This window comes from Suillus fuscotomentosus (genome assembly GCF_016647785.1).
Source record: "Suillus fuscotomentosus strain FC203 chromosome Unknown F5891scaffold_2, whole genome shotgun sequence".
NCBI lineage: Eukaryota > Fungi > Basidiomycota > Agaricomycetes > Boletales > Suillaceae > Suillus > Suillus fuscotomentosus.
Window position 1 is genome coordinate 1200626 of NW_024539514.1, and position 26981 is coordinate 1227606.

Genomic DNA, 26981 nt, shown 5'->3' on the forward strand with positions numbered 1-26981 from the left:
CGTCCAGGCAGAAGCCTAACTACGATCCACGCACGTACTACATCTAACATATTCACAAGCAACTCGCCAGCACGGGCGGCATCCACGAGCAGTCAGAGGACAAAAGCTATCGACTAACGCCTTATCTCCTTTTGTCGGTCAGAGCCCGCAAATTTCAGCCATAGAGCAATCGAATGTCCAAATGGATTATCATCTACTTTGTACAAAATCCCGTCGTGTGTCACGCCATTCAATTATCCCTAGCTCTGTCTCACGATACTTCAGCGGTCTCCTTTGCTGCGAAGTGTAACGTCCACGATGACAACAAGCGCTTCGCGTTGACAGTCTCTCCATCAAGCCTGAATGGCATATCAGTGACGCTCGGTTGCAAGAACTCAAATCACCACTTACCCAGGCGTACCATATGTTAATGGTGCCATGTATACGAACATCAAAAACAAGATGAATGTGAATACGCCCACCACCACAGGCCCTTTCATACCAAGATCAGCGTACTCCGATTTGCGCAATTTCGTCCAGCGTCCTACGATACTAATCGGGTAATTGACCGTATCCGAAAGGATGAAGCTAAGAACAGAGCCGGCAAGGAGTGCAGAAGCAAGATGCGATGGGAGGTAGTGGTGGATGAAAAGCTGTCGACTCATAAGGAAGAAGGGAAGGTAGTGTATGGCCCAGATCAGAAGGAAGAATCCAGCGGAGTTCCATAGGCGGCCACGGGCAGCTAAACCAAAAGTCAATTCATCATTCCCTTAGAACAAGTGTCACCTACCGTCAGGAATGGGTTCAATGCCACGACGACGGGCAAGCAGGTCAGCACCCATGATACCAACATAGATGGACAGTGCGATGACGCACGTCCACCAGCCAACGATGTTACCAATAAGATATATCTGTTTTTGAGCGTCATTTTCTGTCCAGAAACTGATCCCGCTGATGAGGAAAGGCCAGTTGATCGGACCGCTAGCATAGGGGTGTGATGAAGTGAGTCCCGCATTGTGCTGGAGCATCAACAACTGCAGCTCGGCAAACTTCCGGAAGAAGCTGATTTTCTTAGGTTCCTTCGGAACTTGTTCGCCAGAGAGACCTTCGGGACCTAATTTAAAGGGTCAATATAACCAAATACGCCTCGTGAAAAATCTACTAACTTTCGGTCGAGATTACCTGGTCAACGAACCAAGTAGCGCTCTTCTCTGTGGGGTTCTTGTTACCGTTGATCTCTTGTTGCTTGAAAGCCCATTCTGGCAACTGTTTAGAATGGGTCCACATGGACACCCTGGTGGGACCATGAACAAGCCTGAAGTAGCTCGATTTGCTCTTCCATGGATCCTCAGAGTCGGCGTCAATAATGTTCAAGTAGAACAAAGTATCATTGTGTCGTGAGTGATCATCCTTGGGCCATGTAGTGAATTCCTGGTTTGTTGGCATAAGCGGGGAAGCGACGTCGTGCGTGAGTAAGAGTGTTTGTGTGCTGATGTGCAAAAGTTGGATGACATCATCGTGGCGGACAATGCGACCACGGCCGGCCTCGGGAAGGGCTTTTGTGGGGATGATCTGCCAGTGGTTATTGGTATCATCATGTCCATAACCGGTGACCTGTTGTCCTTGACTACTGATGCGACCATCGTCGTACTGCAAAGGGTAGTGGTCGGGATGCGAATGCAAGTAAACCTTTGTATCCTTGTGTTTCATAGTGACAACGTCGAAGTAACGGAGCTCTGCAAACACTACATTTAGTTGAAAGGAAAACTGGATGCAGGTTGCCCCATGCCTTGGCTATTCATCAACAGTTCATTGCCAATGAGAGTCTCTTGGAATGCGGGGCTCATGAAAGAGTCACCAGTTCCGGAACGCGTAAGAACGGCGAAATGCACGTAGAAGAATGATAGGTAGATGATGAAGGGGACGACGATCAGGCCTACTGCTCTTGCCATGAAGTGCTTCCAGAAATGTTCCTTAAGATAGCGGTAAGCGACATACGCAAGACAACGGGGAGATGAAGCCTACCATTGTAAAACCCTTCTTATGGTCCAATATATCCCACAGGTCAACTAAAACAGCGATGCCAATAGCGGCTACAGTCAGGATACCGTTTACTTTCGCGCCCCAGGTGCAAGCCATAAAAAAGCCAGTAGCGATCAACCAGCTCCACCATTCAACAGTGAATTCCCTAGCATAGAGAATGTGTCACATCACGATATCTCAGAAAACAGTTATAGCGCACCAGTAACGGAGTTTGCGGAATCGAACATATGAATAGATTGTAAGTGACATGAAGAAGACCAATGTCGCGTCCAAGAGAATTAACCGTGACTGTGCAATGTGAGCGTTGTCTGTGGAGACGTGTTAGACACCAGTAGGTTCACCAAGCTCGCGCTTACCAAAGAGAATTATACAGGCGGAAAAGGCAGCGATGATAGTAGAGTAGCCAGTTTCCTTCATTATTGCGTAAACCACGGAGATCGTAAGACTTCCAAGAATCGCGGGTAAAGCACGCATGCCAACATATGGTACATGATTATCAGTGTAGCTGTCCCCGATGTTCTCGAATGTGAAGTGACCGTCAAACCCGACGAACCAGCCAGTGAGTCCGAATAATAGTTTCGCGAAAGGGGGGTGTACGTCGAAATAATACTCGCGAGTGATATAAAAGGAGGCGAACTTTCCGAAGTGCACCTCATCAAAGCTATGTGTGTATCAGGTTAGGGACCAGAGCCAGGATTTATAACTTGGTACTCACACAACTTGGTCTGGTTGATTTATTTTGTAAAAACGAAGCGCAAATGCTATCGCCGTCAGCACACCCACCATCGCAGCACTTGCTTGTGGAGTATCTAAAACCCGTTCCAATGCACTGCGGGAGTTCTGTATAACGGGAAAGAGTTGGAAATTGAAGACTGGAACAGTGAGTAACATACAGGACTTTGATATATTGCATGTACGTGGTCATCATCATCCTGGTCGTAGTTGCCAGCGGTTGAAGCAGGGGTAACCTTTATTCTCTGACGTGGTCTTGAAGGACTCGCCATCGCGGTGGAAGGTTGATGAAACGTTAACACGGACGTCTTGATTGTCAACGTTGACTTATAGAGAAGTCTGAAGTTGTTGGCAGCATAGCCACAGTTGTCACGTGCATCAGAATAATTGGACAATGTCAACATGGCCACGCTTGGCTCGACGGATTTGTGAGTTTCGAGTTACTGTCTACAGACATTCAGATTTCATTGATTTCCGTCAATCTCCGTGCGAGGGCATCTGTGTGATTTTCACCCGGAGTGATTAGCACGCTCACCCCAGCATACTCCGTACTCGAGGTCTTCTTAATGTTGTATAGCACCAGAATTAATGCTGCAATACATAACATTTCATGGTTGTTTCATGGGCTAGACACATTCGGAGATTCCGTTGCTAACACTTTTATTCGACAACAGCATTACATAATAACCACCAGTCTCGTCGGTTTCCTATCCAACATGACCTGCACAATTTGTCAACTGCATTCGATGGTGTGGGTCAAGTTTCGCTTACAAGTTTGACCACTCATTTATGCTCGCTGGGAGCGCCCAACCAGTTCCAAAAGCAAATCCTCTATGCGTTTCTGCCTCTCCTCCATCCGCTTCATACGCTCGAGCCATCGAATCATACTGCTGTCCTCACAGCTGTTTTCCTCCGCCTCTTCAGCAGTTTCAGGTTGTGTGCTCAGCGGCGGGCTGGCAGAGAGCGATCCTGAACCATCGAAGCTTTCGGGGTGCGTGTTAATCACAGGCCGAGGAGGTCTGCGCTGAGCGATAGGTATCGGATCAGGACGCCTCACAGATTGCATTGACGCCAGCCTGCGACTGGCTGGGCCATAGCTAATGAGGGGTACTGGAGTAGACTGCGGAGTTTCCTCCTTCGGGTCATCATCGACATTGTCCATTATTAAAGGTTGGAAGACCTGTGCAAGTGGACTGATGCTTTGCATTATATCGGCGCGACTTATTTGTGAGTTGACACGTCGACGAAGAACAGAGGCATCAGATGACTGGGATGCCTGGTGTGACAGAGGTCCGAGCTGTTGTGGTAACGGCGGCCGTGCGTGTGTTGATGTCATTCCGGGTTGTGATCGAGGCGGAGGTTGTAGTTGGGATTGCAACTCTTTGAGAGAGCGAGTAGGACGAAGTGAAGTCTGGTGGTCTGACTTTCGAGGTGGACGCCGTTGAGCCATAGCGCCTGCTGGAGGAAGTTCACCGTAATCCCGGGTGTCCAATGCACTGTTGTCCATTTCTTCTTCCACTTCAAAGATCTGAAAAAAGCATCAAATGAGCCCCACGTGGCCGAGGAAAGTTCACTCACGATGTCAATAGTGCTCGCTGAACCCACCAGTCCCTCGAAGAACGCTGCAATGACGTTCAGGTTTGAAAACGATGTAAATAATTAACGGAACTTACACATCCGCTTCAACTGACGTGGCAACACCTTCTCCGCCACAGAAGTGATAGTCTCATAGAACCCATTCGAGCCAATCTTCTTGGATTGGCCTTGATAGATTGTCAATGAAGAGAATGGATAACAGCGGCTCTAATCGCTCACGTTCGTACAAAGCAATGATGAGCAAGATCGGGAAATTCGTGGCTCTGAATCAAGCCTTCAATGGAAGGTGTAGAACGGTAGATAATCACAAACCTGATCATGAAGACGTTGACCTAGATCCCATTCAATTCGCTAATTCCAATACACGGGCTACGGGACTTACCTTGTGAAACCACCTCGGTGACAGTACATAGCTTGAAGGAAACAGGATGCAAAGAGCCAGTAGGTTTATTGGAGGCTGGTATGAAAATAAAGAGTCGGCCTTGACACTAGATGCGAGATGTCAACAGGCACGCAAGCAATTTCAAATACCACTTGCCCCTCAATCGTCGACACGGCTCTTCTAAACATCGCCTGTGTCGAAGATGGAATCAATAAATTGTATATGGTCATGCTTGAGAATGGTACCTCCGCTGCGGCATCCTCGTTGATCCTTGCGAAGGTATTTGAGAGAATCTATGTGAATATGTTGGTTTCTCAACGACTCAAGCTTGCCACTTCTTTGTAAACGTACAGAAACGAGGACTAGAGAAGATATTTGGCAATTATATACACGAGTGACGATACAACTCACCAGTTAGTAGTAGAGTGTTGCTCAGACATGCATAAGTGATCATAAGGATAGGTCCGAACACAAAGTCAAATTCAACTGATGAAATAAATTCGTTATCATAGATCAGCACCAGAAGAACGAAACCTTACAAGCTTTATCAAAGCCACTGGCATCAAGACCGAACCACAATTCAAGCATCCACCACGCAATTGTTCTACAGAGCATTACAGACCATCGTAATATTCAACAGCTGCTTACTTACCCTGCTGAATACCTGACGAGAAATAGTCAATATAATTAGCCCCTTATCACATGTGATGATACAGACCGAGCGTGGTTACGACTCAACCTGGAGAAGCCAAAATAAACAGAGGAATGATGTCATAAAGACCGCTGCACTCACGTCCAGAGAGCATACAAGAACCCACAAAAGCAGAATGCGGCGATCAACATGAGAGCAACAAACTGCATCATCATTGCACGGAGCGATAAAACCATCAAATTATTTCTGAGTGTTACGAAGGCGAGCCTAAACAACGTGCATCAGTCTTCCTAGGCCAACTAAAGGTATCAAGTAGCACCTTGGAAACATTAAGCATGCAATGACAGCCAAAAAGTCAGTTCCAAGGTCCTGGGCCCAATGTTCTGCGCATATAATCTGTTATCTAGGACGAGTGTGTGTGATAGCATATTGACCCACTGTGCCCATACACGCCATACAGTCTGAAAAAAGCGTAGACACAGTATGTCGTCACTAAAGAGGACCGTGAATAAGTTATATGGCATTTCATTAGTTAGTCTACCAAATGCTAGGTCGAAACCATTCTTTGCAAGCTGTCAACCACTTGAGATCTCTTCGTGGGATGGTTTTGCTTACCCAAGTGCCCTTGAAATAAACTACAGGTACATGAGTGAATCTACTCGAACTTGTGAGCGCAAAGATCTACCTGTGATTCCATGCTCCTGCATGGTTGCAAGCTTTTCCAGCGCGAAACCGAGGCCGTATAACATAAACAAAGTTTCAGGGATATTAATCCTCGAGGGTTCGTTTAATTCAATAGCGACCACAAAAAGGATGAATAAGACGAGGAAGCTAGTAGGGACTCGATTTAGCGAGAAAAAAACATACTTATTGTGCCTTACTTGAAGTAATCCAGGACAGAGCGGATAGCAGGGACCTTGAGCCTGTAACAGATAAATTCCAATTCGTGACGAAGACATACTGCATACCGGTAATGGTCCAACAAAGGTGCCTTGTGTGGATCGTAGAAATGAATGGGCTTGTGTTTGTATGTCTGCATCGTAATTGAGACTGATGAAGCATGTAAAAGTATGATGGCTTACATCGGACAGTATTGAATGACTACTTTTCGCCTGGTATACACACTTACCGCTAAGCAGGAATATGTCAACACGTGAGACGACGATTAAAATAATCGACACACATCCAGATGCCATCGATAACTTTTTGGCATGGGGAACTTTTGATGAAGCGCCTTGCCTTGCTTATGATGGCCATCTCAATTGCATTTCCGACGTGTTCCTCGAGATCGTCATCACGTTCCTCCCTTGCCATTTCGACTATATGAGGGTCAGCACCTGACCAGACTTGCCACTTAGTCGTCAGGACAAGTGCCATGTTCAGCATACTGCTTCCGTTATCTCTTAGGCAACGAATAGCGAGTATCTCGCATAGCATGGCGCGCGAGGAGGACAGCGGTCCCGTGGTCAAGTTTTTCTGGTCACGTATGAAATAGACGCGGTTGAGAAGGAAACAAAACACGACGGATTTGTTTCCAGTCCGCTGAATCGCGTTATATTTCTCCTCTAGAGGACGGACGAGAGTGTAGGTCAAATCAGGCCCAGTTAACTACCCCCGTCCAAGTTAGAACCTAGTCTATAGCAGAAGAAAGTGAACACTGACCGCCTCCAGCGTCAGGGGTGTATCTGTACACATTGTCAGTACAGCACCGTAGCACTTAGTTTGACTTGCCTATGTAGTGCTGTTATCGTATAAGTATTAGTAAAAGAGTTCGCTTGAAGGTATAAATAAGCATACTGTGACGTCCTGTGGTGCAAATGTTAGTAGACTCTTCTGTAGAGATGATGCATCAATGCATACCCCGCGGATCATATGGATGATGGGCCAAACGACGACATCTTCATGAGCCAGCAGTGGCTCCATTTCCGACTGAGCTTCTGCCATAGTCTGATGTTAACTTGACAATGACATGAGGGAGGAGGTCATTAGGCGTATCTGCCACATTTTGAGCTCCGACTCCATGCTTGGCAGCACGCGTCTCATCACGCGAACGCGACTCCCACCGGCGCCAGATATTCTGACCGTGACCAATAGGGCCTGACTCTGCATGCAGGCCGTACAACGAAACGTAGGGCAATCGCCCCAGGTAAAAATATATAATGCTGTCTATTCGTCGGTTCAGGTTAGTTGACGCCATTTTCTTAATGTACTAATGGTGGCTGACACGGTCGCGTCACGCTGTAGGTTTATGAGTGTATGGTCCGAGGCATCGCTGTGATGCGTAGACGCGGTGATTCGTTTGTCAATGCCACTCAGATTCTCAAGGTCGCAGGTATCGAGAAGGGTAGGCGTACTAAAATCCTTGAGAAAGAAATTCTGCCAGGTAAGCATGAAATCGTCCAGGGTGGGTACGGGAAATATCAAGGAACATGGTTCGTGCAATCATCAAATTTTAATTCAGTCGTATGGACTGAACATGACATGTTATCAGGATTCCACTGGAGCGAGGCCGCGACATCGCTGCGCAATATGGTGTTGCTCCTCTACTAGCTCCTTTGTTCGATTTCACACCTAGCACAAACACCCTTGGATCGCTCCCGACGGTACCCTCAACCGCATCTCCTCGACCTCTCTCTGCTGCCTCGTCCTTCCCAAATCTTGGTACTTCTGGAGGCTACTCACAATCGGGTCTAGCTCCACCTCCCATCATGCCAGGTTCTGCCCTTCGCCTCTTGAACCAGGGGCGCGCCCAAGGCCTATTTACTCCATCCACATCTTCCCTCGCTCCAACTAGACAATCGACATACTCTTCGACACCGTACCAGAGTGGCTACGCGCAGTCACCATCATCTGGAGGAGTGTCCCCAACACCACCTCCAATCCAGTCCTTGAAACGAGCCCGGTCTGATTCTGAAGTAGTCCCGGCTACACAACAACCCACCCAAAGATCTTCACACCCATTGTTGGAAGCACCAGATATACAAATATCCGATCGATCCCGTCCGCCTTCTGTTGTGACTCAAGCGAATGACGAAGATGGGCCATCCCCTACAAAACGCGCTCGTAAAGAGCCTACCCCACAACCAGATGCATCTCAAGCATCTCGCAGAACGTTGTCTAGCGCATCGATCATGTCACAGTCAATGGCAGCTCTCCCTCCGACTCGTCCACTTTCACGCGTCAACGTCGGTTCGCCGCATCCGAACAATGCCGTCTCGCGTCCACCGAGCATATCGACGTTTGCAAGTGGGAAGTTGATTGATAGTTCTGACGTTGATGGTACTGGTCTTCGCTTCTCCACCAAACCTCATACTCTTCGCGACCCCTCTGTTCTTCGAGACGCCCGTCGCACGAGACTCATCGCTACTATTTGTCGACAAGATGACCCCGCGCCCGTTCTCGACCTCCTGCGCGAATTAACACCAGACATGTCTTCTCCTATTGATATAGACACCATCTTAGATGACAAGGGTCACACTGCTCTGCACCTTGCTGCAAGCATGGGCAGGCAACAGACTGTTTCTCAACTTATATCAGCTGGCGCGGACATACACCGCGGCAACTTTGTTGGCGAAACACCGCTCATGCGTGCATCTATTGACACGCACAACTTCGATCAACAATGCTTCAATCTCCTTATCTCCTCTCTGCACACCTCTATCCGCACGCTTGATACATCCAGAAAATCTGTGCTGCATCACATCATGTACTTGGCGGGTATACAAGGTCGCGCCGTCTGCGCTCGATATTATCTCGATCAGATCTTCTTGTGGATAGCACAGAACCAGGGTGGTGATTTTAAGTCCCTCGTAGACTTACAAGATGAGTACGGAGACACGGTTCTCAACATCGCTGCACGTGTAGGCAACAGGGCTTTGGTGAGAACGCTCATTGACGTTGGGGCTAACCGAGTATTGCCCAATAAAGTGGGTCTGCGACCTGGTGACTTTGGTGTTGAGGTCGAGGTATGGTGTGTCAATTTAGTGTATGTGACGTTGGTGTTGAATTCGGTTCTTCCAGGAGCTCAATGGTACTGCACGAGCCGACGACATCCTTGCATCACTACGTTCTGGACCTTCAGCACCTATCCAGAAGAGCCAGGACATAATTGCAGGTACGGCTTACGTGTTTCATACTCCAATGGCACTCTGATATCTTGCCCCAGATATGACGTCGATGATCCAGGAGCTTAGTACCGAATTCTCTGCTGAAATCAAAGCAAAACAAGACTCACTTGATGTGACGCAAGCTCACCTTCGGGCAGCCACACGCGAGCTTTCCGAACAGCGGAAGCAGATACAGCTGTGCCAAAGCCGATGTGGAGAGCTTGATAAGGTCCATCAGCGGATACGGAATCTTGAGAAAGCTATCCTAGATGAAGATATTTTCGACTGGACGGGTCGTACAGATCTGGTGGGCCGGGATGGGCGCGAGACGGGCGGACCTGCCTTCCAATGGCGTGGACCTAATTCGACGATGATTGGAAAGACAGGAGCTATGGAAATTTCGTACAACGTGGAAACAGAGCCACCATCACCTACTGGCGATTCCGTCTCATCCTTGATACGATTGAGGCGGCTAAGAAGCTGGCACATGCGGGTGGAAGATCTCATGCAGTTGAGACTAAGATCGCTCCAGGGCGCGAGCGCTGACAAGGAATATCAATGTAAGAAGGTGGTTGCGCTGTGCACAGGTATCCCCGTCGATAAAGTGGAGGATGTGAGTAGCTTGATCACGGAGTGTACGGTGTTTATTTACAGGTGAAATTTTAGATGCTGGAAAATCTCGTTGTGGCAGTCGAGAGCGAGGCACAGGTTGTGGACATAGTTCGCGTGGCTGGATTCATGCAGAAGGTGAGCTTAGTTTTTTTCCCGCTTACCCTGATTCAGTCTAGCTCACTGATTAAAATTTCAATTGAATTGCAGGTCAGGGATGGACTTATATAATTTCATTTATTGGTCCCGGATCGAGAAGATCCGTGTTCCAACCGAACACTATGTATGTGCTGCTCATCGCAACCGTATAATACGCACTGCCAGTTGGGTCGGCTCGCATTTGTATCTCTGAAGTAACAATTATTATCACGAGCAAAGCATTATTACACTGGGATATCCTCTGGAGCGAATAATTGGAAATTGCGATTGTAAGTACCGGAAGCGAGCAGCTCCGCATCGCTTGTTAAGTCCACAGACATGACCTTGCCCGAATCTGTCGTTAGCGTACGGAGTAGCTGCCAATCGTCGGCGCTCCACAACTTCACGTAGCCATCATATCCAGAACTGGCTAGATACAGCCCTGAGCGATATTTCCACTCCTGGACGTCGTCCTCAGTGTCATGACTCTTGTCTGCATCTGTACCTTCGGTAATCTCGTTCATAAAAACATCTGCGGATTCGGCCTTGGGCTTAAATGATGGGAGTGCATCAGCACGGAAGAAACGGACGTCGGACACATTGGAGACATGTGCGGGGATGGTGTACAGGGCCTTCAGAGAGCGCATGTCCCATATCCGTATTGTGTCGTCGCCAGCGCCAGTGGCAATTTGATATCTATTCAAAAATCGTCATTAAGATAGGCAGAAAGCTGTCGGAGACAACTCACCCGTTTGGAGAGAAGTCGATTCCGAAGATGCCTTGGACGTGACCGTCGAGTACCATCGCTGTGCGTCCTGTGCGCAGATCCCACACTCGTCCAATGGCATCTAGGCCCCTGAGGATTCCTGTTATCCAAGGTATATTGTGTTGTAGAGGTATGGACTTACCCCGAGGCGATTAGCGCTCCATCACCTTGGAACTCAACAGCGTACACTTCCTTTGAGTGGCCTTCTTGGAGGAGTAGTTCTTTCGAGGAGTTCACATCCCATAATCGCCAAGTGGTATCGAAGCTAGCAGAAGCGACAAAATGACCGGAAGGGTGAAATGCTACACGACAGATGCGATCTGCATGGCCCTTCATCACAGAGAGCGGTGCATCGCTATTGAAGAGTATGAGGTTCCAGGGCAAAGAAACTCAAAGAGAGGATTCACCTATTCAAAGACCATAGATTGACACACATATCTCCTGCACCCGAAACCAAGTTCACTAATCCTTCTTCTTGAGTTAATGTTGCCTGCGGATGCCACGCAACACCACCAACACGATCACCATGACCTTAGGTTATGATCAGCACAAGAAAGCGCTATTATAGTTTGGATATTCACCTCTGAGTGTGCGTATAGTTGTGCATGCAGGTACATTCCACAACTTGACGGTGCCGGACCAGCTACCAGTAGCTAGAATTTTATTATTGGGTGCAAAACGCACTTGCGATATCGGGCGCTCGTCGCCAATTTGTGAACCAATATTGCTAAAACGCTGCGGGTGCTCATGAACAACGACGTCCTTATAATTCCGCATCATTTACCTTGACCCCTGCGAAGACTTTCTTCCGTATGTCGATTATGCGCCCTAATGGTATTTTGCTGTCTATTCGCTGCTGAGCGACGCGCTTTTGAGCTCTGCAAAGGACATGGAAGAGATATTGTAAGCACCTTACTGAAATCACCTATCGGCAGGTAAAATCCAACCTGGGCAGAGAAAATTCTGCAACATTCCTTCGAGCTTGAAGAAGCTCTAGGGAGCCTTCGGTGTAAAACTCCTCCTGTAAACTGGGTCAGCAATAGCTCCATCAAGTAGGAGCTAGGAGCTACATACCCCTTCTTCCTCGCTTTCTTCAGAGGATGCCTCTTCGATTGGGTGGTCATCACCCCTTGCGGCATTTATTTGTGAAAGGACATATATCAGTCGGTCTCGTCGATCTGCTGCCTAATATTACAATCAATCTCACATGATGAATTTATACTGTTGTAAAACTTACTCGTTCACCAAAAAGTGTGATAGGTTCACCAATTTCTCGCAGTCTCGCTTTGACCTTATTGTCGTCCGTTGGTACAGCTAAGTTGCGCGCCTTCTTCTTTCGCTCGAGCTCATCGAGGATGACCTTGTTCTCCATCCGGGCCCGCTCAGAGCCCAGATAGTTTCCATCATCCATCAACGAATCGTATGTCAGCTCTGACATAATGGAACGGAAGGGCTTGACACGTGGTTCTGGCAAAGAATAGGTTTGGACGAGTCTATTGAGAAGTGTTGTTTGGCAAGAGCTTTGGATCCAAACAACAGCTACCACTAATTGGGGCTATTCCAGCGCACACTCATTGACTCACCCTCACGCGCAGAAGCCACGCGCAGTTTTTCGTAGTAACAATAGTTTCATAGAAATGTATTTTCATAGCCAACACACCACCTGTCTGAATCACACAATGACAAGTACCTTTTTTGTGTTTCCGAGTCTAACGCTGCTTGGACCACTAGCTGCTAGCACCTTAAATTGAGTCATCTGGGCCTTGTTTAGTGTATTTTTCGCTGTACATAATTATATAGTTTTGCTCTCATGTAGACTAAATTTAATCATGGAAGTTTGTATACCTTCCATAACAACACAAACTCGGTTTTCTGAGACATCTTTTACGTTCTCCATTTCGTTGTGTTTGATTTTTCCACCACGACAATTTGGTTACAGCGATTGTACCTTCGCTTTCCTTTGAACCATCATGAGCCAACGCCAGTCCGAAGAGACCGTAGCTTCAGTGAGCTCGAACACCAGCGGTGGCAGCTCTACCCAGTCTACCCAACTTTCCGCATCACCATCAGGCCAGCAACGGTCTAGTTCTCCTGCTTCCACGAGTTCAACGAGCAAGAGGAAAGGCGATGACTACGTTTATTTCGAGCGGAGCACTGATAGCTTTTCATCTGATGCCGTATCTCGTGCAACTGCTGCAAAGCTAAAGCTTGAATCTTACTACAAGCTTGCTGTCGATGCCGCGATCGAACGCAATGGGAGGTGCGCCAGCCGGTCGCTTGTTCGTTTCCTCAGTCAACGGTCACTGACGCCACTTACAGGCGCACAGAACTGGAGCACAGACTTAATCAAGCCATGATACCTAATGAGTCGAAAGAACGCGAAATTCGCAAATACCGCAAGCTGGAGTCACAACATCTACGATTACGTCGGACAAAGATTCGTCTCACGGACTTTCGCACAATCAAAGTCATTGGGAAGGGTGCGTTTGGTGAGGTATGCCAGGCTGTTCACTGAAGTTCTCCCTGAGCTCACCACTTGATTAACACGTAGGTAAGATTGGTTCAGAAAGTAGACACTGGGAAAGTCTATGCCATGAAGACCCTCCAAAAGGCTGAGATGTTGAAGCGAGATCAGGTTTGTATGCACAAGCCATACTTCTTGCTTTGTGCTGATGAAATGGTCCTATAGCTTGCTCATATTCGCGCGGAGCGTGACTTGCTGGCTGAATCTACATCACCCTGGGTCGTTCAACTCTTTTATTCCTTCCAGGATCCACTATACTTATATCTCATCATGGAGTTTCTTCCTGGAGGCGACTTAATGACCATGCTCATGAAATACGATGTTTTCTCTGAAGATGTGACGCGGTTCTACATGGCGGAGTGCATTCTTGCTATCGAGGCTGTTCATGACCTCGGCTACATTCATCGGTGCGTAATAACCTGTCATGTTCATGATAAGCATATAAATTTTCGTCCTAGGGACATCAAACCCGATAACATTTTGATAGACAAGAACGGGCATTTAAAGCTATCTGATTTTGGTCTCTCGACTGGTCTGCACAAGACTACAGATGGAGATTTCTACAAGCGTTTGATAGATCAAGACAAACAAAAGGATCATGCCCGAAATAGCGTCCAGGTCAATGCTATCCACCTTACAATGAGTCGCGAGCAAATTGCTACTTGGAAAGCCAACCGACGAAAACTGGTTAGTCCCTTTGTAGTCTACTACACATCGACACTGATTCTTGTATTACCAGGCATACTCCACTGTCGGTAAGTGACCAAATGACGAATCTTTAAGCGCCGCTCAAGCTCTTCGTAGGAACGCCGGATTATATTGCGCCAGAGGTGTTCATGCTGAAAGGTTATGGCAAGGAATGTGATTGGTGGTCGTTGGGTGCAATCTTTTTTGAGTGTGTGGTTGGATACGCGCCATTCTGCTCTGAAAATCCAAGTGATACATACAAGAAAATCATCGAATGGCCAAACTACCTATACTTCCCGGAGGAAGTCCACCTTAGCCAGGAAGCTGAGCATCTGATTCGCAGGTGCGAGTCTACTGCTCACGTACAAACAAAGGCGTTGTACTCATTTCGCTTTAGCATGATGACGTGGGCGAACACCCGTCTGGGGGTCAATGAAATCAAGAACCATCCCTTCTTTTATGGAGCCGACTGGGACAATCTACGTTATATCGCGCCGCCTTTCGTACCCGCGTTATCATCGATTACGGATACCACATACTTCCCTACTGATGAGCTTGGTAACCTTCCTGAACAGCTTGAAGTTGTTGAACAAGTCGGATCTGACAAAGATCTTGCTTTCTTGGGGTAAGTCATGTCTATTGGATTCACGGCTAACACCCCTGACTCTATCCTGATATAGGTTCACGTTCAAGCGCTTCACTGGCGGACAAGCTCCGTGATTAGAATGCACGCGCTTTGTTGCTGCCTCTTTAATAATATGACACACCTGTACCATTGGATCTTCTGCTCCGCCGCTCGCTCGCCCGCCCTGGATCGATACCCTTTCGATACCATAGAAGCTCTGGGTTTGTGTAATCTTGAACATTGGATTCGTTTTGTTGCAGACAGCATTTGTATATCAATTGGCAATCAACTCTCCGTCGTCGTAATTCGCTTGGTGAGAACAATAAGGCTAAATCGTTGCGGACCTCGTTGCCTTCGGACCGGAACCGTATCGCGTGTGTTTCGTGCTGCTTTGCCTGCTGACCATAATCTTGCCATAATGGACCATGTTTGAGGCTGCATATAAATCTCAGGTGCCATCATGCAATCGCCAAAAATTCTGATTCCCGAAGACCATCTTCATCATCTAATTCCCATCCAGATTACGATGCCTGACGGTGGCTACGCAGAAACTTACAGTCCTCGCAAGGTCCTCGACGACCCTTCCTTTCGCGTCCTCGCATCTGGAGAGGCCCCTGCCTCAGATGCAAACATCGCGGCTTTCTATAACCCCAATCATGAAATTCACCTCGTGGAAAAGCCACGCCCAACGCCAGGGCCTGGACAAGTCCTGGTGCACGTCCGTGCAACTGGGATCTGCGGGTTTGTTTTGGCATTTCAACATCCCGAACGTTGTGTTAATGTGATCTGTGGTGATCAGAAGTGACGTTCATTTCTGGAAGCATGGACGCGTTGGTGATTCCATGGTTGTGACTGATGAGGTTTGGCTCAGTCATTACGAATCGCTGAAAATAGCATCTAATCTCAAGTACAGTGTGGTTCTGGACATGAGTCTGCAGGAGAGGTCATCGAAATAGGTGAGGGCGTGACTCAGTGGAAAGCAGGTAAGCTACCCATCCCAGCATGCTGATGATGTAAAGGGCCAACTCATCTACCTAGGGGACCGCGTTGCAATCGAGGCCGGCGTGCCCTGCTCGAAACCTTCTTGTGAATATTGCAGGGTCGGTAGGTATAACGCTTGTACGTGTCCACTTTAACCTATCGTTAAGCAGTCCGTGACGAGGTATCTCCTTACAGGTCCTGATGTTGTCTTCTTCTCCACTCCTCCTTTCCATGGTAGGAATCCCAAACATTCAACTTTTATTGATGCTTAGCTGCCTTCTAGGAACCCTAACTCGCTATCACTTGCACCCTGCTGAGTGGCTGCACCGTTTGCCTGATTCTCTTTCCTTCGAAGAAGGTTCTCTTTGCGAGCCCCTGGCTGTAGCTCTCGCAGGCGTCGAGCGTGCTGGTCTCCGACTTGGTGACCCCACTTTGATCTGGTGTGTTTGCATTCAGGATTTCATGTTATGACCTAGAATTGATAGGCTTTCAGTGGCGCTGGACCGATCGGTCTCGTTTCGCTTCTTTCAGCACGTGCTGCAGGCGCCGAGCCCATTGCAATCACCGATCTGTTCCAGAGCCGCCTCGACTTTGCAAAGAAGCTCGTTCCTGGTGTGCGTACGGTACTGATCGAGCGTGGTTTGACGCCAAAGGACGCGGCCCAAAAGATCAAAGCCGCCGCTGATGGCCCTGTGAAGGTTGCGATTGAGTGTAGCGGTGTGGAGAGCAGTGTGCATACTGCAGTACATGTAAGAAACGTTGAAGTTGTCTATGCTGTCAAGAGTCTTTGCTTATGCTGGATGGTACCCAGGCAACGCAATTTGGTGGAAAGGTGTTCATCATTGGCGTCGGCAAGAACGAACAAGTGGTATGTAAAAGCCCCAAATCTTCTCACACTCAATTTGTCATACTTTCAGTTCCCGTTCATGCACCTGAGTGCCAATGAGATAGATGTTAGTTTCCAATACAGATATGCTAACCAGGTACATGCGCTCCCTTCTGCAAGAATTTCGATATGCTCACCGTATGTGATCAGTACCCTAAAGCCATACGCCTTGTCGCTGGCGGTCTGATCAACTTGAAGCCTCTGGTCACGCATCGATTTAAACTGGAGGATGCTGTTTCTGCCTTCCATGTCGCTGCAGACCCTTCTCAAGGTGCGATCAAGGTGCAAATTCAAGACTAGAACATGGTGGCTAGTGGTAATTGTGGAATATTCACGTAGTTTGGATTTGGATAGTAACTTGTTTGTGGGTCAAAATATTGTAGCGAATCAGGGATTGGATCACTGTGCCATTCACTCACAAAAACTACCGACTCTGAGAGAAGAGCCTCTCGCAGCTTACTACAGTGATTGCTGGTTGGCCCCGTCGGATACACAACAAGCCCATGCTACGTGGTAGATTATCAGAGTCAAGAGCACCGCAGGTGGGAATGTAGCCTGCGAACCAGGCCGCGGTGAAGGGTTCGAGTTTCAAATTGATAAGGACAACGAATGTAGGCAGTTAACTTATTAGTGCACGTTGGTCCGTGAAACGGAGCTGATGAGATACTAACTCTAATTTCAGTCCCCTATGATTGAAAACAGGATATACATTGCCGCAGAATGTTATGAGTAACCCAAAAGGATGCAACCCGGTGACCCGTGCAACGATGCGATACCTCCGGGCAGGAACCTATGGCCGTCTTGGGACCAGGGACATGTGTCGGTCAAATCTTCTTTGACTGGTCACTTGATACGACATTCTGTACTTGTTCGTACATTTCTCGCTTGCGAGAGGATTCATGGAACTCTGCTTCGCGCTGCCGCATTTTCTCTAGCCGACGAACGTCATCACGAATGACGCCTTGGAACATGTCCTATTAGGTATAATGTCAGGGATGGAATAATAAGCAACGGTAGTCATCACCTCTCGCTCCCTTGACTGCTGGTAATGAACTGCCCATATAATGAAGGAGGAAAATGCGAGCGACGCAGCCAGCGTCGCTTTCGCTCTAGTTGACATCCGAGGTGATGGGAAAATGAGCGCAAGGTGCATAAGCGCCATCAACATCAACAAACAAAAGCCAGGCTCCGAGTTGACAGTGGACACCCGTTTGCCATCAACATTCTCGCTAACCTCACTAGTACTGTTTCAGAGCGCCTGATGTTTTGGGAGTGATGAACCACCTTGAAGTTAGTGCAACGTTTTATCTCATCGATGATGTTCATTTTATTTTCATGCTCTTTCAGGATTTCGAGAACACGCTGAAAGATGTCGTTAATGCAAAACGACTGTCAGCTTCCAAGATGACCAAATTGACTGAAATTGCACTGAAGTCCGTGGAGGTGCGTCTCAAAGTCATACTTGAAGGCTTGTTCACTGAGGCTTTTGCATTGGCAGCACGACACTAAGCTTGTTGCGATACTTTATCGCACTCACAAGTCACTGTCTAGTACTGCCAAGGTGTCAAGTCTTTATGCGTTTGATGCTTTAGCACGTGCTGCCCGAAGTTATGCCACAAAGCGCGGTATCACCGGTGACATGAATTCGAGGACTGGAAACGCTGCCACCTTCCTACTCAAAGTTGAAGGTGTTTTAGATGGTCTGTTCCAGGACATGATTACGCTTGATAATGCGGAAGCGAAGGTAAGCGACGAGTAGATCCACTTCACAAACACAGGTCAGGCGTATATCTGCGACATCCATGTCGTCGGTGACTTTGTATGGTACTCCAAGCAACGTGATTGCGTAGCCTGATGTTGCTGTAAATGTGCCCTCAACTGACATGGCTCATATCTTCGAGTACCAATACTGCCACTAACGCGTATTGTCACCACATTATTTTGCTGTTCTCTCCTCCACGTCGGATGCAACGCGGTCTTACTTACTCCAATAACAGGAAAAGACGAAGAAAGTTCTGGATATATGGACCAAATCAAATACTTTTCCTTCGCCGGTTTTGACACGGCTGAGGGAGATGATGGACTCTCGAAAAGGTGCATATCACGAATCAAACATGTGTCCGCTAAGTATTTCTTCTGCTTGTGTAATAGCTATTTTTGCTGGTGTCTCTGCCTCAAATGAAATGAGAATTTACACTGAAATACGATTTGGCTGCTTTTTATGTTAGAATCCGTGAAAAACCCAATGCCTCCCATCGCACGAGTCGAAACCCAAGCATTGCCGATAATTACTCCATCGGTTACCCCGTCCCAGGGTCCAACGCCTCCTCTTCCAGAATCGGTGCAATCCACACTTCTGGCCCTGCTTGGACAAGCTGCACAAGCCGCTGGGCAGCCACGCATGTGAGTATTTACTTAAGTCATGAGTTGGAGCTCTTCTGAACTCTCCATGCAGCCAAACACCACCAAACATTGTGCCTGCCCCACCCCCACCCCTCACTGGGCACCTAGCGTTGTTGCAACAACTGGCTTTGACAGTAAACGTCCCAAATGGTGGTACTCCATCGCAATCTGCAATCCAACTCCCGTCTGCGTCACAGCGTCCCCCTCCATCTCATTTAAACATTCACCCACAACCTTATTCTTCCTCACAGTCACACACCCAGCATGATCCTGGTAGAGATTCTTGGCAGGGTCGTTCAAGCCAATTTGATCATGGGAGAGAGCGTGATGGATCCCACGATTCCAACACACGCGGGGGATTCCAGCGTGGTCTTCGTGGTCGTGGTCGGGGTAGGGGTAGATGGGATGACCGTGACCACGATCGTTTCAAAGATAGGGATTGGAATTCTTCTTCACGGCCAAGAAATAGCCGTTCCCGAAGCCCGCGCAGATTCAATGGGCAGCGGCCACGACCGTATAGTCCGCCTCAGAGACCAGCAATCAGAGATGTAGCCCAAAATCAAATTTCAGCGAAACTCCCTGAAGCGGGAAAAGACGAGTTTGGACGAGATATTAGACCGTCTTCTGCCACTCCTCCTAGAGCTGCATCAGTCGATGTTCAACTCCAGCCTCCGATGGTTCCGTCTGTAGTCCCTGCCCGTACGGCGGCACCCGAAAATCGTGTACCTGTATCAGACCAGTTGCCCTCGGTAGCTGCCAGTACATCTACACAGAAAGTCGAACCTCGTAAACCGAGTTCGGCGCCTGCGCTGCAGCAACTAGGACTTGATCATTTTGATATCACAACGTTTGATTTCACTGCGCCCTCATCGTGGGAAGCATTGGGAAAGATGTGGCACAGTACTTACGGCGATACACCGTCTCAAGAAGAACTCATGCAGTTTGTAATGACGGGCGGTGTAGTCACATTCACTGGTCAGACAAATGCTGTGCAAGCTGGTCAGTGGCAGGATCCGAATTGGGGTGCCCAAACCGCAGGTTCTGGACGTGGATGGCAAGGAGGTAGGGGGCGAGGCAGAGGATTGATGGCTGGACGTGGCGATACCCTCGGGCACGGCAAATACCGAGACGGTGGACACTGGGATGAAGATGCTCAACACTCGGACGCCATAGTCCTAGGCGAAACAGGTGGCCAGGATAGTAGTCACGGTGAAGAGCAGACTCAGTCCATGGATCTAGCACAGATGGGAAGAGACGAGTTACTTCATGTAGACCCCACACGATTCTCAAAACGTGGGTTCGGGTCGGATGCAACAAGTTGACGGGCCTTTACGCAAGAGTCAGGAAACTGAAGCTTGATGCATGAAGTTTGATCATGAACACGGTGTATATTATCTCTTGTAATTATCGCATACTCATACAGCACGCATGCAGAGATTTCTATGCCTACCGTACTATCACTTATCACTAGACAATTCACTCTATTTTGCGCTGCCTTGCCAAGTCCAGAGATGTGGATCGGCGTAGCTGACACTACTACAGACATGGCCATCGAATGCGAACTGCGCACTGCGCAGTATGTCAGTGAGTCGATAGCGGCGTTTTACACTTCAAGAGTAAATTCGCCAGGTACCAATGACACGGATATTATAAGGAACAGTTCATCCATGTGCAAGGGTTATTCGGTGCAAGTGTCACCTTGCTTGCAAGGTCATATGCCATCTGACAAAATCTGACGGACTAACTGCCAATAATAAACAATAATAAATATCGAACACGCAAAGCTAGAATCATGTCTACGCACATATCCGAGTTCGAGCGCTATGCCGCACGCGTTCTGGCCGCATTGCGTCGGCAGGAATCGGGCTCCAGGATTGTCAGTAGTATTAAGTCACATTTATACAACTTGGATTATTTCGAAATGTGCCGGGGCCACCTCCCTGATCAATCGATCAAGCTTAAAGCTTAAGCCTTAGCGGCATCATGAGCAACACGACGAGATAGCGTCACTAACGAGTTTCTATTGCTCCCGAACCTGAACCGTTCCAGGTTTGAGTCTTTCATGTTGTCTACAGCTGTCCGACCGACAACGCGCCTCCTGCGCTTTTGCCTGAGCACTCGATGCTTCCAGTCGGCAGCAGCAACGTCTTCGACTGTCAATGCAACTGAGATTGCCCATTTTTCCCGGCTTTCCTCACTATGGTGGAATGAGCAAGGGGAGTTTTCGCTGTTGCACCGAATGAACCCTGTAAGGGTACGTTACATCCGGGAAAAGATCCTTGAGGCCACGTGCGAAGACCAAGGAGAGGATGCAAGGAGAGAGTTGGAATCAAAATGCGCGGTGCTGACTGGTATGGATGTGTTGGATGTGGGTTGTGGAGGTGGTTTGCTCTCAGAGGTTCGCCATCAGTCTCATAGCTCAATATGACTTAACAATTCTGTGATCCAGAGTCTCGCTAGGCTGGGAGCACGAACTATTGGCATCGATGCATCTGAATCCAACATTGGAATAGCTTCGACACATGCTAGTGGTGATCCCCAGCTGTCTTCTTCGGGCAATTCATTGGAATACCGTCATACTTCTGCAGAGCAGCTTGTCAAAGAACCTAAGCGGTTCGACGTCGTATGCTCGATGGAAGTTATCGAGCACGTAGATAACCCGGTGGCGTTCCTTTCTGCTTGTGCTCAGTTGGTGAAAGTAAGTCTCATTCTGGACACGTAGTCAAGTACAGATGTAACATTTGCTTGACATCAGCCTGGAGGCCATCTTTTCCTTTCCACGATTGCGAGGACGCCACTCTCCTATTTCATTACAATTTTGGCTGGCGAATATGTCCTCCGCAAGGTAGCTGTGGGGACTCACACGTACTCAAAATTCGTCAACCCATCCGAGCTTATATCGTTCTTCCAAACCTATCGGTCCTCGCCTTCCTCCTCCAGCAATCCAACAGATTTCGGCCATATCGGCTCTGATGCATCTCCCAGACCTTGGATAACACGTACGTATGCTCATGGTCTACCCACACGATTGGAAGCGGACGTGCGAGGAATAGTGTATATTCCATGGAGCGGTGAATGGAAGTTGATGCCTCGCTCTTCTACGCCCTGGGGTGCCGTAGAATGCAACTATTTGTTTTGGGTCAGGAGACCCTTGGATTCATAGGAAGGGGTTCACAACTTAAATATATGCTGTTGCACATCCCCTCGCACATGATGCTACAGGTTGGCAGGTCACCAAAAGAGGCGGGTATAGCAATTGAATATTTACCTACAATTAGGAGGCGGAGAAAAGCGTGAATCTAAGACATCAGCCTCTCCCCCCAGACAAGCCTTTGTCTGTGAGCTGTATAGGCACCCGCAATTGCCACCCAAGCAATCCATCCAAATGTTATAAAAGTTGCAGCAAACAAGACGCGCATTGTGGCAGTCCACCACCTCGAAACTGGGGAATGATTCGTGAAGATGATAACTCGCCAACGCTCGTGCCATTCGGTGTTCAACCAACTGAGGTCTGTCACGAGAGTCTTGGCCTATCCTTACTGGTGAGTCGAATCTTCCATGGGAAGGACTATGATCTCTTACTTTCTCTCGACCAGAATCGTATATACGTCGTATTTCAGCTACATGTGATTGAATTTGTGGAAGTGTATGTGACAATTCCTGCAGGGAGACAAGAGAGTTGTGAAGTTCCTCGTGGATGCACGGTATATGTTCTTCGAGTGCATGTTTGGCATGCTGTGTATCTCTCTGCTCGGAGAGTCAAGTCATTACCTTCAGTCACTGAAAAACAAGGGAATCACTGACCTTTAGTTCGTCGAGAGAGCCCTGCATCAAGCCGTCCATAGCTCGAAAGTTGCTCAAGCCTTCTGTAAGCTTGGTCTAGATGCAAGTGGAAGCATCAATACATTGAGTGGGGCGCTTGGAGAGACTGACACTGAGTTCTTGCATCTGACTTTCGTACTGCAGTATTCGCTTTGATGTACTCTTTACTGCTTCCTCTATGTTGTGACTGCAAGTAGGTTGTGCGTGATTCCTGGCGTTCATTAGCCACCCCCGACCATAAGGTCGCAAGTATTATATGTAGCCTGCTCACGAGAGGGTACTGCTGTCTTTGCTTCTAGGGTGCCTCAAAACCTCCTCTGGCACTGGTATCAACGTGTCGCTCGGCATATTAGAGGCCAGTGCGACTCCTAAAAGGTGAATGAGGGTGAAAGAAAGGAACCTCTGTCGTCCGAATTCACATGTCCGTGAGTTTGAGGCCGTCTTTGCTAAGCAGCGTGCTCCAACTTGAACGTTTACATTTAACCACCATCCGAATAATACGATGCGCATAACCAGAGACAACTTGCTTCACGCTGCCAAATCCTTATGCACGGATTTCGCATCCAAGAAAGATCCAGATGCTCTCATGACACATTTCTCTACGACACACCAATGCGTAGCATATGAACATGGTTTACCTATTCTTGCACCATTTCTGGGACGTCACTTCGTCGGACGTGATGGAGTACGAGATTACTTCAAAACCATAGCCTCGACTTTGAGTTTTGATAGAATGGAGTTTTCAGAGTATATCGTTGATCCAGAAGTCCAGAAAGTTTCGGTGAGGGGCCGAGCCAGATTCACCTGGTTGAGCTCAGAGCAGAGCTGGGACGAGATATTTACATATGTGCTGGACTTTGACGACGATTGCAAGGTCACAGATTATCATGTCTGGGCAGATACAGGTGCTGCATACCTTGCTAGCAAAGGTCAGCTGAGCACGGGCTAGGATTGCAAGTAACTTGGAGTAAGTGCTTTCGATTTCTGTAATCGGGTGCTGAGCGCTGATGTTCAGAAGTTTCACATGTCACATCTGACGAATGCGTCCTCGGGATCCAACCAAGCGCCGTACGTGCATGTGGGACTGACCGTGTACATCCGATTGGCAAAACCTGGCTACACCTTTTCAGCCTCGTCTCACCTACCACTTCGTCAGAATCGAGATACAGTTCAAATTGCCACCTAGTACTATCACGATCCGGTCCCAAGTCTTATCGTTGTGCTTCTAAGCTCTCAGGCTTTTGCTTTGTTCCCGTTTTCGCATTCCTGAAATCTATTTTGTTACAGAGGAGTCACGCGACGATCCCTTTGATGCGTACTTGCTTTGTCGCTTTTTGTGATAGTCCTGCTATATGTATGTATGCAGGGGATGTATCGGCAGAGCGTCAAACGATATCAATATTTCTTGATAGCCTATCTGTGCTCCGAAATTATGTCGACAGTAAGCCACAGGTAGGTCTGAAGTTGTATCATTTTTGCCGAGGCGGCACAGTGACCACTAAACGCTGATACAGTTACTACCAAGGTACACACGTGGAGCGCGGAAGTGTTATTCTGAAGCATGCATGATCACTAATATAAAATTCAGGGCAAACCCGGCGTATGTCAAGGTCTCAAAACTGGAGGCGATCTAGGATGTCGCTTTTGACATCCCATAACGCTATCACATAAATTGATATCCTGCGATCAACGGTGACCTTTCCGCGCAAGGCTCCTCTGTTACAATTCCCCTTCAAGAGGCCCCAGGAAATCCCGTCGTCCACTCCGACCTCCTAACCTTATCGCACTTAGTACATTCGTCACGAATTGCTTCCGTTTGCACACTCATTCAATTTTGGCATTCCAAATCCGTTCCTCTGAGCGAAGATCTCGTCAGCATCATCTCTCTTGCTTAATTATATGCAACCTCGGATGCCTAATAATGTGGTATGCATGTACCTGACACCTTGGATTTATTTCTGAATCTGCATGCCCATCTTGCTCACTACGTCTGACGACTTTCGATATCAATTAATCGGAAGTTCCCAAGACGGAGATCCTGCGTCTGACCCATCTTTAGTCTTGAGAACCTTAGAAGCAATGGATTGATGCCGCTGATGACAATTTAGGGTCTCGTCGTGCGCCACCTTCTGCTAATAGTGGGTCCAACTTTATGGCAAATCGTCCGGTGACATTCCATGCAGCATCGAACGACCATCCATTTTTCCCCTGATACTAGCAACCTGTTCTTTCGTGGCAGGACAGGGTCTTTTTCAGCATCTTCGCAACCGTCGGTGGCGTGTTGTCTGTGCCTCTTATGGACACGGCACTTTTTTCAGCTTGTGTAACACTTGCAGCTCCTCACTTCGCCATTTACAGCGATGAGTGGGTCTCTGGTAAGACCAATCCTTCTGCAGTCAGAAATACCACAGTATGTTTTTCTGTTATCTGGGATTCATGAGTATAACGTCTTGTGAGCCTTGGGGACGAACATGAGTGTTTCCAAGTCACAGTCTATAAGGGCACGTCCGAGTACACGACGTATTCTGGGCTCCTTGCGAAAACGTCTTCGACGTGGTGGAAGACAAGTGGGCGATCGGAAAGCCACCCACTAGTGAGGACCCGAGCAATGGCTATATGAGCACCACCCTACTCGCTCAGTGTGTGTACGTTGCCTATCAATGAGGATGAGGTGCGCACAATATCACACATGCTATTCAGCGGGGGTTTACCATAGCTTCCGGATGCTGGCGTTATGGTGTGGGAGGTGAGCTGAGTTAACTTGCCAGACGAATGTTGCTAATCCGTCGTGTGATACCAAGTTTCCCGACGGCGCAGCATCTGGAATCAAGCTGCGCGGTCGCTCGCATTCCCAGGATAAACAGCGCCTGTGACTACCCACTCTGTCGCTGTCATTTATGTCATGATTAAAGTGAGATCTTGAGTTCAGTCTTCAGGGAATGTCTCTCGTGTGATAATTATCTCAAAGTAACAGTCTAGGTGTTCACTCCAGATGCGTGGAACACATACAAACTCAAAGTCAGTACAAGCCAGGTATGTAAGTGTGAGACAAGTCTAACACAGATCAAATGGCCACTTCAGCGCAATATCACGGCAGCTGTCTTTTTTTAATAAATGACTACATTCTCTTTGCACCTGTTTATGGGTTTATTGAGAAAGATGCACAGATAGCGAGCTCGCTGCCTGACACAGCACCGAGGTAGTATTGCTGTTAGTGCCATTTTGGAATGGCGGTCGGTTCTCACGAAAGCGTTGTTTCAAAGACTCTCACGACAAGTGTGATTCTGTCTGCAGCAAAGTTCAAACGTATTGTTCTCTACAAATCCATCATGGGAAACTGGCCGTCATGCGGTTTCACAACCATGTATTGCAGGCCCCTTTTATTCCGCGGTGATCTTGTCTTCACTTGGGAAATGACCGCTGACGATTTGAGAGCCAGCTGACTGCAGAAACCAAAGGCGTTCCGGAATGTAAAACACCAATCCATTACCGGTTTCAGTATGAGAACGAGGATAGACAACAGGACGACCTTGTGCTGGTAAACATTTTGATAGCCTCAGATAACATGTCAATAGAAAGGCGGCGGACCAAGACATCAAGACTAAGAGTGGAGCTATCCATATATGGAAGATTGACAGAGGGAACGCCCATACACGTCAACAATCTGGGGCAGCCAACTGTTCCAAACAGCATCGACCGACAGCACGTCAAATCGTTAACGAATGTTGAGAAAATGCTGCAGGTAACGCCAACGTAGTGCCTTTCGTGCGACGAACATTACTACCGGGAGCCAGCACAAAGAGTCGGAAGGAGGACTGTCAAACCACTTAAATGTTGATGTTTTGCGATAGCGGCTTGACTGCGGGAAAGGATAAGTCACAGAAGAACAGAACAGAGAGCCTACGAGTAAGCAGTGTAAAATACAACAGTGTGCAAAACAGAGACAGCTTGATGATCATTTGCAACACTGGCAAGCACTGAGAAATGAATGCCAGGGGTTCAAAGGTGGGCCGTGCTTGGGGAAAATTGGTATTACGGTCAGAGAGAAGT

At 48.0% G+C, this 26981-nt stretch overlaps 11 protein-coding genes across 11 annotated transcripts; 6 read left to right on the forward strand and 5 right to left on the reverse strand.

Moving 5' to 3' along the window:
- Positions 1-17: 17 nt before the first annotated feature.
- On the reverse strand, positions 18-3102 carry F5891DRAFT_997496 (glycosyltransferase family 39 protein). The gene is made up of 10 exons (XM_041378440.1): positions 2916-3102; positions 2738-2862; positions 2379-2683; positions 2222-2330; positions 2005-2167; positions 1769-1952; positions 1146-1715; positions 770-1093; positions 391-721; positions 18-338 (listed from the first exon to the last, which is right to left on the reverse strand). Exons 1-10 carry the CDS (start codon positions 3024-3026, stop codon positions 251-253), a joined length of 2310 nt encoding a protein of 769 aa, XP_041233445.1. The 5' UTR covers positions 3027-3102; the 3' UTR covers positions 18-250.
- A 237-nt stretch (positions 3103-3339) lies between these two features.
- F5891DRAFT_997500 (uncharacterized protein) lies at positions 3340-7384 on the reverse strand. The gene is made up of 28 exons (XM_041378441.1): positions 7245-7384; positions 7182-7190; positions 7116-7125; positions 7047-7069; positions 6568-6992; positions 6467-6515; positions 6353-6417; positions 6266-6307; positions 6070-6215; positions 6000-6019; positions 5926-5947; positions 5823-5876; positions 5704-5767; positions 5526-5651; positions 5451-5471; positions 5385-5396; positions 5272-5336; positions 5144-5218; positions 5084-5094; positions 4978-5025; positions 4889-4923; positions 4733-4838; positions 4663-4682; positions 4570-4613; positions 4428-4517; positions 4333-4376; positions 3526-4282; positions 3340-3475 (listed from the first exon to the last, which is right to left on the reverse strand). Exons 1-27 carry the CDS (start codon positions 7326-7328, stop codon positions 3542-3544), a joined length of 2451 nt encoding a protein of 816 aa, XP_041233446.1. The 5' UTR covers positions 7329-7384; the 3' UTR covers positions 3340-3475; positions 3526-3541.
- A 13-nt stretch (positions 7385-7397) lies between these two features.
- F5891DRAFT_217577 (apses-domain-containing protein) lies at positions 7398-10406 on the forward strand. Its single transcript, XM_041370945.1, has 7 exons — positions 7398-7566; positions 7629-7816; positions 7876-9349; positions 9405-9498; positions 9550-10103; positions 10157-10237; positions 10310-10406. The coding sequence occupies exons 1-7, from the start codon at positions 7492-7494 to the stop codon at positions 10328-10330; spliced, it is 2487 nt and encodes an 828-aa protein (XP_041233447.1). The 5' UTR covers positions 7398-7491; the 3' UTR covers positions 10331-10406.
- Positions 10407-10482: 76 nt separating this feature from the next.
- Positions 10483-12441, reverse strand: F5891DRAFT_1220355 (WD40-repeat-containing domain protein; the record flags this gene model as incomplete). The annotated part of the gene is made up of 9 exons (XM_041369402.1): positions 10483-10933; positions 10986-11093; positions 11146-11358; positions 11411-11534; positions 11585-11738; positions 11788-11881; positions 11951-12024; positions 12078-12188; positions 12241-12441. The coding sequence occupies 9 exons, from the start codon at positions 12439-12441 to the stop codon at positions 10483-10485; spliced, it is 1530 nt and encodes a 509-aa protein (XP_041233448.1).
- A 327-nt stretch (positions 12442-12768) lies between these two features.
- F5891DRAFT_997513 (kinase-like protein) lies at positions 12769-15197 on the forward strand. The gene is made up of 9 exons (XM_041378442.1): positions 12769-13263; positions 13323-13497; positions 13555-13638; positions 13693-13934; positions 13986-14214; positions 14267-14282; positions 14332-14557; positions 14612-14839; positions 14895-15197. The coding sequence occupies exons 1-9, from the start codon at positions 12974-12976 to the stop codon at positions 14932-14934; spliced, it is 1530 nt and encodes a 509-aa protein (XP_041233449.1). The 5' UTR covers positions 12769-12973; the 3' UTR covers positions 14935-15197.
- A 168-nt stretch (positions 15198-15365) lies between these two features.
- On the forward strand, positions 15366-17006 carry F5891DRAFT_938477 (chaperonin 10-like protein; the record flags this gene model as incomplete). The annotated part of the gene is made up of 10 exons (XM_041374166.1): positions 15366-15580; positions 15639-15699; positions 15753-15822; positions 15878-15958; positions 16016-16054; positions 16104-16260; positions 16314-16569; positions 16632-16688; positions 16738-16803; positions 16857-17006. 10 exons carry the CDS (start codon positions 15366-15368, stop codon positions 17004-17006), a joined length of 1152 nt encoding a protein of 383 aa, XP_041233450.1.
- Positions 17007-17530: 524 nt separating this feature from the next.
- Positions 17531-17826, reverse strand: F5891DRAFT_938763 (uncharacterized protein; the record flags this gene model as incomplete). Its single annotated transcript, XM_041374191.1, has 2 exons — positions 17531-17680; positions 17731-17826. 2 exons carry the CDS (start codon positions 17824-17826, stop codon positions 17531-17533), a joined length of 246 nt encoding a protein of 81 aa, XP_041233451.1.
- A 73-nt stretch (positions 17827-17899) lies between these two features.
- On the forward strand, positions 17900-20636 carry F5891DRAFT_997527 (uncharacterized protein). The gene is made up of 7 exons (XM_041378443.1): positions 17900-17996; positions 18042-18149; positions 18175-18450; positions 18704-18800; positions 18935-19109; positions 19162-20402; positions 20428-20636. Exons 2-7 carry the CDS (start codon positions 18042-18044, stop codon positions 20466-20468), a joined length of 1938 nt encoding a protein of 645 aa, XP_041233452.1. The 5' UTR covers positions 17900-17996; the 3' UTR covers positions 20469-20636.
- Positions 20637-21040: 404 nt separating this feature from the next.
- On the forward strand, positions 21041-22639 carry F5891DRAFT_217882 (ubiquinone biosynthesis O-methyltransferase). The gene is made up of 3 exons (XM_041370946.1): positions 21041-21507; positions 21559-21807; positions 21865-22639. The coding sequence occupies exons 1-3, from the start codon at positions 21172-21174 to the stop codon at positions 22270-22272; spliced, it is 993 nt and encodes a 330-aa protein (XP_041233453.1). The 5' UTR covers positions 21041-21171; the 3' UTR covers positions 22273-22639.
- F5891DRAFT_939014 (uncharacterized protein) lies at positions 22409-23153 on the reverse strand (the record flags this gene model as incomplete). Its single annotated transcript, XM_041374207.1, has 4 exons — positions 22409-22639; positions 22692-22859; positions 22914-22988; positions 23043-23153. 4 exons carry the CDS (start codon positions 23151-23153, stop codon positions 22409-22411), a joined length of 585 nt encoding a protein of 194 aa, XP_041233454.1.
- Positions 23154-23403: 250 nt separating this feature from the next.
- Positions 23404-24298, forward strand: F5891DRAFT_1099139 (uncharacterized protein). Its single transcript, XM_041363554.1, has 2 exons — positions 23404-23898; positions 23950-24298. Exon 1 carries the CDS (start codon positions 23434-23436, stop codon positions 23878-23880), a length of 447 nt encoding a protein of 148 aa, XP_041233455.1. The 5' UTR covers positions 23404-23433; the 3' UTR covers positions 23881-23898; positions 23950-24298.
- Positions 24299-26981: the final 2683 nt, after the last annotated feature.

What these genes read in the sequence shown, in the direction of transcription:
- F5891DRAFT_997496 (XM_041378440.1), bottom strand. Translation starts at nt 3,026, where the DNA reads ATGGCGAGTCCTTCAAGACCACGTCAGAGAATAAAGGTTACCCCTGCT. An exon ending in AATCAACCAGACCAAGTTGT is followed by an intron (nt 2,684 to 2,737) that starts GTGAGTACCAAG and finishes ATACACACATAG; the next exon opens with CTTTGATGAGGTGCACTTCG. An exon ending in TTAACATATGGTACGCCTGG is followed by an intron (nt 339 to 390) that starts GTAAGTGGTGAT and finishes TATGCCATTCAG; the next exon opens with GCTTGATGGAGAGACTGTCA.
- F5891DRAFT_997500 (XM_041378441.1), bottom strand. Translation starts at nt 7,328, where the DNA reads ATGGCAGAAGCTCAGTCGGAAATGGAGCCACTGCTGGCTCATGAAGAT. An exon ending in GTTATCGATGGCATCTGGAT is followed by an intron (nt 6,516 to 6,567) that starts GTGTGTCGATTA and finishes ATTCCTGCTTAG; the next exon opens with CGGTAAGTGTGTATACCAGG. An exon ending in ACGTCAGTTGAAGCGGATGT is followed by an intron (nt 4,377 to 4,427) that starts GTAAGTTCCGTT and finishes ACGTCATTGCAG; the next exon opens with CGTTCTTCGAGGGACTGGTG.
- F5891DRAFT_217577 (XM_041370945.1), top strand. Translation starts at nt 7,492, where the DNA reads ATGCAGGCCGTACAACGAAACGTAGGGCAATCGCCCCAGGTAAAAATA. An exon ending in ACTTTGGTGTTGAGGTCGAG is followed by an intron (nt 9,350 to 9,404) that starts GTATGGTGTGTC and finishes CGGTTCTTCCAG; the next exon opens with GAGCTCAATGGTACTGCACG. An exon ending in CCGTCGATAAAGTGGAGGAT is followed by an intron (nt 10,104 to 10,156) that starts GTGAGTAGCTTG and finishes GTGAAATTTTAG; the next exon opens with ATGCTGGAAAATCTCGTTGT.
- F5891DRAFT_997513 (XM_041378442.1), top strand. Translation starts at nt 12,974, where the DNA reads ATGAGCCAACGCCAGTCCGAAGAGACCGTAGCTTCAGTGAGCTCGAAC. An exon ending in AGATGTTGAAGCGAGATCAG is followed by an intron (nt 13,639 to 13,692) that starts GTTTGTATGCAC and finishes ATGGTCCTATAG; the next exon opens with CTTGCTCATATTCGCGCGGA. An exon ending in GACCTCGGCTACATTCATCG is followed by an intron (nt 13,935 to 13,985) that starts GTGCGTAATAAC and finishes TTTTCGTCCTAG; the next exon opens with GGACATCAAACCCGATAACA.
- F5891DRAFT_997527 (XM_041378443.1), top strand. Translation starts at nt 18,042, where the DNA reads ATGCTCTTTCAGGATTTCGAGAACACGCTGAAAGATGTCGTTAATGCA. An exon ending in TTGCACTGAAGTCCGTGGAG is followed by an intron (nt 18,150 to 18,174) that starts GTGCGTCTCAAA and finishes TCATACTTGAAG; the next exon opens with GCTTGTTCACTGAGGCTTTT. An exon ending in GCCGCTGGGCAGCCACGCAT is followed by an intron (nt 19,110 to 19,161) that starts GTGAGTATTTAC and finishes CTCTCCATGCAG; the next exon opens with CCAAACACCACCAAACATTG.
- F5891DRAFT_217882 (XM_041370946.1), top strand. Translation starts at nt 21,172, where the DNA reads ATGTTGTCTACAGCTGTCCGACCGACAACGCGCCTCCTGCGCTTTTGC. An exon ending in GAGGTGGTTTGCTCTCAGAG is followed by an intron (nt 21,508 to 21,558) that starts GTTCGCCATCAG and finishes TCTGTGATCCAG; the next exon opens with AGTCTCGCTAGGCTGGGAGC. An exon ending in CTTGTGCTCAGTTGGTGAAA is followed by an intron (nt 21,808 to 21,864) that starts GTAAGTCTCATT and finishes GCTTGACATCAG; the next exon opens with CCTGGAGGCCATCTTTTCCT.
- F5891DRAFT_1099139 (XM_041363554.1), top strand. Translation starts at nt 23,434, where the DNA reads ATGCGCATAACCAGAGACAACTTGCTTCACGCTGCCAAATCCTTATGC.